At 35.6% G+C, this 11854-nt stretch overlaps 1 protein-coding gene across 1 annotated transcript in view; it reads left to right on the plus strand.

Moving 5' to 3' along the window:
• Window positions 1-5257, plus strand: part of RXFP1 (relaxin family peptide receptor 1) — a 60377-nt gene extending 55120 nt beyond the window's left edge. The window contains exons 16-18 of the mRNA XM_025874376.2: window positions 1548-1958; window positions 2695-2913; window positions 4801-5257. Coding sequence (XP_025730161.2) covers window positions 1548-1958; window positions 2695-2913; window positions 4801-5102 — 932 coding nt within the window. The 3' untranslated portion in view covers window positions 5103-5257. The remainder of the gene's footprint in view (window positions 1-1547; window positions 1959-2694; window positions 2914-4800) is intronic.
• The last annotated feature ends 6597 nt before the right edge of the window (window positions 5258-11854 follow it).

Genomic DNA, 11854 nt, shown 5'->3' on the forward strand with positions numbered 1-11854 from the left:
AGTACTGTGTTAAATGAGGACTACAAAGGAAAATAAGCAAGAAACCAGTGGTCGCTCAGGCTGTTCATAGTGTGGGTCAAGCGGCCTACAATGTATCCATACTTTCTCCAGCGAGTATCAATCTACATGATGTTTTGCTTTGTGTGTGCTGTCCATTTCTTCCCCCCCCATTCAAAGTTTAATGTTTGTTTTATTCATTGCAAGCTACCTAAGAAATAGAAGTCAGAAATTGGTTACTACTTTGTATTGTTAATTACAAAATTTTGAGTATGCTCAATTTCTCTGGTGAAGGCTAGAATATAACTTCAGTGTTTTAAGGATTAGGGACAGCTTTATGATTTATACAGTGAAGTGATTTCAGAAACCTTGTGTAGAATGCCTGTGTAGTCAAAAAATCTCACCTACTCTCTGATATGAAATGTTTGCTTAAAAAGCAAAATCACCAAATAGCGCATCACATTAACTGACTTGGGGGATGGGGGAGCCTAAAAAGAGACAGAGAAAGATGTAAAAATGAGAAGAGAGAATCAGAGAGAACAGGTTTGCTTAGACCAGCTCTGGGTAAATAACTCAAGCCCTTCAAAATTGTACTGACTATAGAGCACTTTTTTTTTTTAAGATTTTATTTATTTATTTATATGAGAGAGAGAGCAAGAGAATACAAGCAGGGGGAGTGGTAGAGGAGAGGGAGAAGCAGGTTCCCCGGTGAACAGGGAGCCCCATGTGGGGCTCTATCTCATGACCCAGGGATCATGACCTGAACTGAAGGCAGATGTTAACTGACTGAGCCACCCAGGTGCCCCTATAGAGCTCTTCTTAATTATTCATATCTTCTAAAGTATAGACCCCAAAATTCATAGTCATTAGTCTATCACAACAACTTCTGAATTATTTCCTCTAGGATTTTGGATAATATCCTTAGTTTGTTAAGCTAGGAGCATATTTCAGCAGAAGAGGTGATCCAAATAATAACATCCTTATATTGGTCCCTAATCGAATGCTCAACATAATTACATTTTTTTAAAGATTTTATTTATTTATTTGAGAGAGAGAGTGAGCACAAGCAGGAGGAGTGGCAGGCAGAGGGAGAAGCAGACTCCCCACTGAGCAGGGAGCCTGACTCTGGACTCAATCCCAGGACCTTGGGATCATGACCTGAGCCAAAGGCAGACACCTAACCGACTGAGCTACTCAGGCGCCCCTCAACATAATTGCATTTTATCCATTTACTCAACAACACCTCTAGGTGATGAGACCAGAATGGAAAACAAAACAGACAAAATCCCTGCTCACACAGACTTGAAAATTTTAAAAAACAGAGGAAATGATTACACAATTAGCTATAGAGGGTGCTATAAGAGTGGTTTTTGAAGAGAGTTGCTGAAGAGGTCCTTACCCATAAATGAACTGTTAGAATAAAAAGTACCTCCTCCCAAGATGGAAGTAAATTAGGCATTTTTCGCTAATACTAAAAATAATACCGCTTATTGTTAATTCCATTATACCTATTTATTTCTCTAAATTTGCAACATCTACTGATCCTATAGGTGCTGATTGCCTAATGGGAATATATCTGTTTCTGATTGGAGCCTTTGACCTAAAGTTTCGTGGAGAATACAACAAGCATGCGCAGCTGTGGATGGAGAGTATTCACTGTCAGCTTGTGGGATCTTTGGCCATTCTGTCCACTGAAGTATCAGTGTTACTTCTAACATTTCTGACACTGGAAAAATATATCTGCATTGTCTATCCTTTTAGGTTTTTAAGACCTAGAAAATGCAGAACAATTACAGTTCTGATTCTTATTTGGATTGCTGGATTTATAGTGGCTCTCATTCCATTGACCAATAAGGAATTTTTCAAAAACTACTATGGCACCAATGGAGTGTGTTTCCCTCTTCATTCAGAAGATACCGGAAGTACTGGAGCCCAGATTTATTCAGTGACAATTTTTCTTGGTGAGAAACTCTGGATTATAAGTCCTTTTATTTAATGACTAGAATAAATCATAATGTCAGTCTCATTATTTCTTCTAATGTTTATAAATTTTTATTTCAGATCTTCTAACCAGTTTTTCTCAATGACATTGGGACGGATTCTGTCAGAATATCCCTAAAGGGATTTTTTGCCCTGAATGACCACTTTATCATATAAATTCCAACATGCTCCTTAATAAAAGACAAAACAGTAAATACTTGTATCTTGTGCAGTCACCCTAATAATACTAAATAAAACATATTTTAACCCTTTGCACTTATAATATGAAAAAATTCAAAATAGCCACACAAGTCTTTGCCTTGAAAATAGACATACAAGTGTTTTTCTCTTGTAAAAAATATTCTCCGGGGGAGGGTAAAGAAAAAAAAAAAATATATATATATATATATATTCTCAAAGTATAACTTAAACTAATTGAATGATTTAAAAAAATTATAAAGATTAATTTAAAAGACCCAGGATAGTCATTGAATCACTATAATCTCATTTTAATATGCCATTTTAAAATTAAAATTCCTTTATTCCTCATTAGTTCAACATTACTTCAAATTTTTAAAAAATTCATTATTTTTGTGTACCTTAGTAATTCTTATGAAGAACAAAAAAACATATTCATGTTCAAACAGCTAAGAGTATGTGTGTTTGTTTTGAAAGGATGCTAATACACATCAATAATAATCTTTACGTTCTAAACAGGTGTTAACTTGGCGGCATTTATCATCATAGTCTTTTCCTATGGAAGCATGTTTTACAGCGTTCATCAAAGTGCCATAACAGCAACTGAAATACGGAATCAAGTTAAAAAAGAGATGATCCTTGCCAAACGGTTTTTCTTTATTGTATTTACTGATGCATTATGCTGGATACCCATTTTTGTACTGAAATTTCTTTCATTGCTTCAGGTAGAAATACCAGGTACAACTTTTTTTTCTTTCTGTAAAAAATTAATAAGTCTGTCTCTGCAGTGTTCCTCTAAGAAAGAAAATTAAGATCCTTAACACCAACTCATTTTAAGAATTGTAAGTCAGTTATATGTACTTCAGGCTCTGTTCATCAATCAAAAGTTTACTGGGAGGAAACTGTTCAGTTATTTCCATAAATGCCTAAAACACAATTATTATTGGAACAAAGTAACGACTCAAATAAATAACACTCTGTGTTCTGTAATTCTGATAATGCCATGCTTAAGATGACCAAACAGGTAAAAATGATTATCGAATATTTACTTCATTTTTTTTCTTTTTTTTACTTCATTGTTTTTGGGAACATAAGACATTTTTCTTCCCAGGTTACATAGCAATTTAGAGAACATTACCCCAGAGTGTGAGAGATTATTGAAGAATGCATTCTTGGTATTTAAAAATAATGTACATCACACTCATTAGGATAGCTACTATCAAAAACACAGAAAATAACACAAACTGGTGAGGATTTGGAGAAATTGTAGCTCTTGTGCATCACTGATAAGGAGCTGCTATAGAAAACAGCGTGGTGGTTCCTCACAAAATTAAACCTAGAAATACTGTATGACCCAACAATTCTAATTCTGGGAATTAAAGGAATTAAAAGCAAGAACTCACACAGACATTGGTACACCCATGTTCATAGCAGCATTATTCACGAGAGCCAAAAGCTGGAAATAACCCAAGTGTCCACCAGTGGATGCATGGATAAACAAAGTGTGTTATACACACAAAATGGTTTATTACTCAGCTTTATAAAAGGAGGAAATTCTGAAACATGGTACGACATGAATGGACCTTAAAGACATCATGCTAAGTGAAATAAGCCAGTCACAAAGGGAAAATATTGTATGATTCCACTGTATGAGGTAACTAGAGTAGTCAAATTCATAGAGACAGAAAGTTTGTGAATGTGTTGTCAGGGGTTGGGAGGAGAAGGGAATGAAGAGTTATTGTTTAATAGATATGTAGTTTCCATTGGGGAAGATGAAAAAGTTCTGGAGATGGATGGTGGTGATGGTTGCACAACACTATGAATGTACTTATTGCCACTGAATGGCACACTTAAAAATGATTAAAACGGTAAATTTTATGTTATGTATATTTTATCACAACAAAAAATGTGCAAAATGCTGTTAATTATAAGGATAGTGCAGTATATATTCACATTTTTAAAAGTTATAAACATACAATTTTAATTTTGTTTTATCCTGTGATTGGTGGTAATAGTATCTTACATTTTATAAACAACAAAGAGGGAAAATAGCATCAATTAAATTATAATAACAAATCTGAGTTTTTGGTAGTTACCTATATACTATAGTGATTTTTAAGATAAGTTTAGCCAGCAATGTTTTTACTGAAATAAATATCTAGTCAAAAGTCTAAAAATGCATACCTATTTTTAAAACCAAAGAAATAGCAGAACTCTATCTATATATTTTGAGAAACACTATATGTACTATCCAGCAATTAAAATATTGGAAAAGGTATGATTTGAATGCTAAATGATACTGCTTTTCCTAAAATGGAATCATATCACAATGATATGCAATCACTTGGTGGAAAATGTTCCTACCTAATGGAATACTTTTATGGGTGTATTCAAGAAAAGCTACTTAGCAAAGAACCCCGTTTTTTTGCAGCACCAGCACTCCCCTCAAACACTGGCACCCTGGAAAGACATCCTGGAAACACATTAGACTTGGTATTTAATTATGTGACATCAAAGGGAAAAAATTGAGACTCAAAAGGGGGCTGGGGGAGAAACAAGGGAAAGGGGTTTCTGTACCTTGTAAACATCCCTGAACACTAAAGCTACTGCATTTTTCTCTTCTAGGTACCATAACCTCTTGGGTAGTGATCTTTATTCTGCCTATCAACAGTGCTTTGAACCCAATTCTGTATACTCTGACCACAAGACCATTCAAAGAAATGATCCATCAGTTTTGGTATAACTACAGACAAAGAAGATCTATTGACAGCAAAGGAAGTCAGAAAACATATGCTCCATCATTCATCTGGGTAGAAATGTGGCCACTGCAAGAGATACCATCTGAGTTAATAAAGCCAGCTCTTTTCACAGACCCCTGTGAATTGTCACTAATTTCTCAATCAACTAGACTCAATTCCTATTCATAACTGACTCTGAAACCCATTGCTATGCAGAGAATATTGTGGGATGCTTCACGATGGATTTATTAGTATAAAATGAATGCCACAAAATTAATAATTTATAATGGCTAAGATAAAGCTATTACAAGGACATGAGGTTATTTTTGAAAAATCAAAGTGATGGGGGCCCGTATAAAGGGAAATAAATTATATCGATAATGTGTATATATTAGTACATATTTTGCATAAGAAATTAAGAGAAATCTACTTCAGAAAGATTTATTCATTCTTTTACCATGCATTTATCGAGTACCCATTATGCACGTAGCACTGCAGTAAATTTCTGGAAGTGCACAGCATAGAACGTTTTCAATTTGCAATGTCAAATTACGTGTAGCTGCAACAGAATATACAAAGGCCATTTGCAGTTCTTAGTTTAAGGTAGAGCTTTGTCTGTCATGCATATCAGCAAAACAATAATCATGGACACTTGTAAATAAAGGTTTAAGGTTTTGGAATACTCAATATAATGAAAAATGAGGAATGAAAAAATGTCTGATTGTTGGCAAAATAGATATTTTGTTTTAAGAATTCATCTTACCTCTCTTGAAGTCCCTGTATGCTTGAGAGGTAATACACAATATTACTCTGAAAAAAGATGTTCTGATATAAACTCAAAATAGCACTTCTCTATGCATCCTCACATTTACAGTCAATTGATTTTCAACAAAGATACCAAGACAATCAAAGGAAGAAAGAACTGTCTTTTCAATAAATGATGCTGGGCCAATTGGATATTCACATGCAAAGGATTGAGGTTGGACCCCTACCTTATACCATATACAAAAAATTAACTCAAAATTAAACAACCTAAATATAAGACATAAAACTCTTAGAAGAAAACATTTGGGTAAATCTTCAAGACCTTGGATTTAGCAATGGATCCTTAGATGTGACAACAAAATCGTAAGTAAAAAAAAGGGGAAAACTGATAAATTGGACTTGACCTAAATTAAAGTTTATGCACCAGAGAATGTTATCAAAAAAGTAAAAAGACAGGGTAGGGTGCCTGACTGGCTCAGTAGGTGGAATGTGTGACTCTTGATCTTGGGGTTGTAAGTCCAAGCCCCACAATGGGTATAGAGATTAGTTAAAAATAAAATCTTAAAAAAAAAAAGTAAAAAGACAATCTGCAGAATGGAAGGAAATATTTGCAAATCCTATATCTGAGAAGGAGTTAATACCCATAATATATAAAGAACTCCTACAACTCAAGATAAACAACCCGATTTAAAAGTGGGCAAAGGACATAAAAAGACATTTCCACAAAAAAGATAGACAAATGGCCAATAAGTACTTGAAAAGTTGCTCAACATCAGTAATCATTAGAAAAATGAAAACTAAAACCACAATGAGATAGATCACACGTACTAGAAAGGCTGTAATTAAAACAACAAAAGAAAAAAGAAGAAAAGTATTGACAAGGATGTGGAGATTGAAACCCTTCTGCATTGCTCGTTGGAATGTAAATGTTGCAGCTGCAATAGAGAACAGTTTGGTGGTTCCTCAAAAGCTTATCATTGAATTACCATGTGATCCAGCAATTTCACCCCTGGGTATAAACCGAAAAGAATACAAAACAGGACTCAAACAGGTACTTGTATGCAAATGCTCATTGTGTTAGTTATTTACAGTAACCAAAAGTTGGAAACAACACAAGTGCCCATCAACTAATAAACGGATAAACAAAGTGTGGTATATACATACAATGGAATATTATTCAACCATTTATAAGAAAGAATGAAGTTCTGACACATCATCTACAACATGATGAGTATGAAATAAGCCAGACACAAAAGGACAAATACTGTATGATTCCACTTACATGAAATATCTAGAAGAAGCAAATTCATAGAGACAGAAAGTAAATTAGAGATTACTGAGGGTGATTGGGTTGGGAGGATGCTACCTAAAAAGTACAGGGTATTTTCTTGGGCAGAAAAAAGGTTCTCAAATTGATTGTGGTGATGGATAAACAACTGTGTGAATATGCTAAAAGCCATTGAATTGTACATGTTAGGTGGATGAATTTGAGTTAGATCTCAATAAAGCAGGCAAGAGGGAAAAGAAAGAAGAGCTAGAATGAACTGATTCAAGAAGTTAAGGAAGGAAAGATCTGCATGTACATGTTTTACTTCAAAGAGGAAGTAGTTGTCATCAAGAGATGGATTTACCTGCCTTTTGCATGGCCAGCCAGTTCATAAGAGATTAACTTTTTGGCTAGTTATTCTTCTGGTCTCTGAGCTATTGGAATTTTTTGGTTTCATAATTTGAAATCTTTAAATAGGAATAAAATGTTTTCAGGTACTTTTAAATACACCAAAAATGTTTGAAACATGAAAATACTGGAATCAAAAATATATTTATTGAATATATAATTGTATAGATTTCTTTTGAAAGTAAATTGCCTACAATTTAATTCTATTAAAAATATGGATTGCTTTGAGTCCTTTCCGTTCTTACTTGGAATAATACCAGTAAATTTTCTACCTGAGGAATATGGTTATGCTTTCATCAAAAAATCAGAATAGAAAGCTATAGTTTTTCTTATAATATTCAATTCTCAAGGCACCTGGGTTGTTCAGTGAGTTGGGCATCTGACTCTTGGTTTCAGCTCAGGTTGTGATCTCAGGGTTATGAGATCGAGCCCCACCTCAGGCTCTGTGCTCAGCTTGGAGTTGTTTGGACTTTATCTCCCTCTCCTCCTCACTCCCCCAAGGTTTCTATCTCACGCTCTCTAAAATAAATAAATAAATCTTTAAAAAAATATAGTCAAGGGACGCCTGGGTGGCTCAGTCGGTTGGGCGTCTGCCTTTGGCTCAGGTCGTGATCCCGGGGTCCTGGGATCAAGTCCTGCATCGGGCTCCTTGCTGAGCGGGGAGCCTGCTTCTCCCTCTGCCTGCCTCTGTCTCTCTTTCTCTGATAAATGGATAAAATCTTTAAAAAAAATATAAATTCTCTAACTACTCAGACTACATAATTTTTTAAAGCCTACAAAAATGAAAGCATATTTAAATTCTCTTATAAGATTATTTGAGGATTACTTATTATTCTTAAGAAGTCTTATTACTAATAAGTAATAGAATAGAAAAATATTTTTTTAAAGATTTCATTTATTTGAGGGAGAGAGAGTGCGAGCATGAACGCTTGCTAGCAAATGGGGGTGAGGGGCGTGGCATGGCAGGGAGAGAGAGGGACAAGACTCCAGGCTGAGTGTGAAGCCCTACCTGGGGCTCAACCCTGAGACTGCGACCTAAGCAGAAACCAAGAGTCAGATGCTCAACCGACTGAGCCACCCAGGCACCCCGAAAAATATTTTTCTAGTGAAGAATTTCTGAAAAAGAAAAAAGCAGGGACACCTGAGTGGCTCAGTCAGTTAAGTGTCCGACTCTTGATTTCAGCTCAGGTCATGATCTCAGGGTTATGATCTCAGGGTCCTGAGATCCAGCCCCAGGTGGAGCCCACATGGGGCTCCCTGCTGGGAATGGAATCAGCTTAAGATTCTCTCTCACACTCTTCCCCTCTCTCTACCCCCATGTGCTCTCTCTCTCTAAAAAAAATTTTTAAAAGAAAAAAGCAATAATCATGAAGACTAGATAATATGTAATCCTACAAAAATTATGATTGTAACCTATGTTTAAGGGTCTTAGAATGCAGTGAATTTACAAAATATACATCTGAAACTATTTTTAGCAATTAAAATATTTTCAAATAATTTTCTAGAAGCAATTTGGTTTGTCTATTCAGTCTACTCATTTCTTCCATCTTTCCACCCAAACAGAATAACTTCCATTTAATTTAATTTGATAAGTAATTTACTAGCACACTATATAACTATTTCCTACTAACTGCAGTGAAAGGTGCGATAGAAGCACTAAATTAATGCAGATACAAGTCATAGTTTTCTCTCTTACAAAAAAAACTGTGGTCCAAAACTCATGGACCATGCTCTAGGTCAGAGTGATCCTCTAAGTTAAACCAAAGTGTTTTAAAATTAAAAAATAAATATCAGAAAGACCTCAACTTTTCTTCCTTCCTCTTTCTCTTTCTTTCTTTTTTTCTTTCTTTTTCCTTCTTTCTTTCCTTTCTTTCTTTTTCTTTCTTCCTTCCTTCCTTCCTTCCTTCCTTCCTTCCTTCCTTCCTTCCTTCCTTCCTTCCTTTTCTTTTCTTTCATCTTCTTTCTTTCTTTTCTTTCTATTTTTAGTTTAAGGGCTCCTAATACATCAGGCTAGTACATAATCTCTCACAAAGCAATTACTTATTTACTGCCTTTTAGCAATTTAGACACTGATAAAGTTGAAGGAAAACAACAAATGGGAAAGGGATATATGCAGCCAGAATAGTGAGGTCCATGCATTTCACTGCTTAATAAAGTAATAAGTGAATTGATACTTCAAAAATGTATTTAATTTTTACTAATGTACTCCTCTTTTGAAGAGAAAATCTTTCACTAGAAGCCTCCTTTACTGTTTTAAATCTTTTTCTTATCTATGGAGTAGCAGTCTTACCTACTGTTGAATCCTATGGTTTCAATTACTATGTATATACTGATGATTCCCACATTTTTGTCTTTAGCTTATTCTCTTTCCTAAATTAGTCACTTATGCATACAACTACCCCTAGACATTAACACTTGGGTATCTCACTGGCTTTTTAATGTCATTATTATGGACTCTGACCCCGACACCTGAGTCTCTTCAAGACCCTATCGTGGTGAATGGTAACAACAGCCCAACCTAGAAATCTTTGAGTCATCCTTTGGCTCTTCCTTCTCCTTTATCCACCATATCAAACTCACCTATCTAATTTATTATCGAATTATTCTATTATCTAATTATTCTATCTAATAAACAGCTCTTGAATCTATCTACGTCTCTTTATTCCAATTCCGAATACCTTAATTTGGGCCAACATCATGTCTCATCACTATATTTGCAATAACCTTCTAACAAGTTTCTATACCTCCAGTTGTAATTTGCTCAAGTATTTAGAGCTCTCAAATTAATCCAAGGGAAAAAAATTGAATATAATACAGTTATTAGCACAAGTATTCTATGATGGATGACTGGACAAACGTGTAAGTTCTATTTTTAAATAGTGTGTTAGAATTCTCCAGAGAAACAGAATCTATATTATATATATATATAAAAGATTTTATTTATTTATTTGACAGAGAGAGACACAGCGAGAGAGGGAGCACAAGCAGGGGGAGTGGGAGAGGGAGAAGCAGGCTTCCCGCCGAGCAGGGAGCCCAATGCGGGGCTTGATCCCAGGACCCTGGGATCATGACCTGAGCCCAAGGCAGACGCTTAATGACTGAGCCACACAGGCACCCCGAATCTATATATTTATAAAGAGATTTATAAGAAATCGTCCCATATGATTATGAAGGCTGGCAAGTCCAAAATCTGTAGAACTCATGTCCCAGTTCGAATCCAAAGGCCAGAAGCTACTGTAGAACTAAGAAAAACCAATGTCCTAGTTCAAAGATCATCAGGCAAGCTGAGCCACTTTTCCAAGGCCATCAGGTAGAATGCTATTACTCGGGGGAGGAGCAGGCTTTTGTTCTATTCAGGCCTTCAACTGATTGAATGAAGCTCACCCACATTCCCAGGGGCAATCTGCTATACTCAACCTACCAATATGTTAATCTCATCCAAGAATATCCTCAAAGGAACACCCATAATGTTTGACCAAAAATCTGGCTATCCTGTGACCCTGTCGACACATAAAATAAACCATCATGATTGGGGAGAGTCCACAAAGTAAGCTTGAATACTAATAGGTCTAACCAAGAGCTAGGTAGCTAGGTATGGTATAGATAAGCATATTAATTTTGGTGTAAGGGACCCACAGGCAAATTATTTCATATCAGGCTTTTTCCTATTCTGTTTCTGTAGATAGGAACAGTATCTTTCCTCAAAAAGCTAATATGAAATAATGCTTATAAACCTCCTAGCATGGTGCCTAACACATATTTCATACTCAGAAGTTTTGAAACATTATTTTTAATATTAAAAATGTCATCATATTGGGCACCTGGGTGGCTCAGTTGGTTAAGCTTCTGCCTTCAGCTCAGGTCATGATCCCAGCGTCCTGAGATCAAGCCCATTGTTGGGCTCTCTGCTCAGCGGAAAGCCTGTTTCTCCCTCTCCCTCTGCTGCTCCCCTTGTTTGTGCTCTTGCTCTCTCTCGCTCTGTCAAATAAATATACAAATAAAATCTTAAAAAAAAATTCATCATATTCACTTTGGCCTCTTAAGGCTTTAATAACATTAGTCAAAATACTAAGGTTTCCTCTGAGGTTCATATAGAGCTGGTAATGAGCTACTAAGAAAAAAATTTAAGTCTTTAAGAAAATGTTTATGTTTTGAAGCCTTCCCAACCCCTCCCATGAAGCAGAGCAAAAAGAAATATAAAAAGGAATGCTTTTTAAAAAAGCAACTCTTAAAATAAGATGAACTTCTCTGTGGGCCACATATGGCAACAGAAACTAAACAGAGCTGAGCTCTGGGCCTACCAGACTCCCAACACTAGCAGCTTTGAGTTTTAGTGCTGAGGAATAAAGTTAGTGTCCACAGAAAGCTCACTGCCTAAAATCAGGGGTTAACCTCAGCTGACCACAATTCAACAAAGTAAGAAATAAACTAACATGGTTTTTCTTTTCTAACATAAAAAATACATACATGGTTGGGGAAGGAAGTCACACACACGAAAATC

Source organism: Callorhinus ursinus, unplaced genomic scaffold (genome assembly GCF_003265705.2).
Source record: "Callorhinus ursinus isolate GAN/ISIS: 27379988/994484 unplaced genomic scaffold, GSC_fseal_2.0 scaffold4, whole genome shotgun sequence".
NCBI lineage: Eukaryota > Metazoa > Chordata > Mammalia > Carnivora > Otariidae > Callorhinus > Callorhinus ursinus.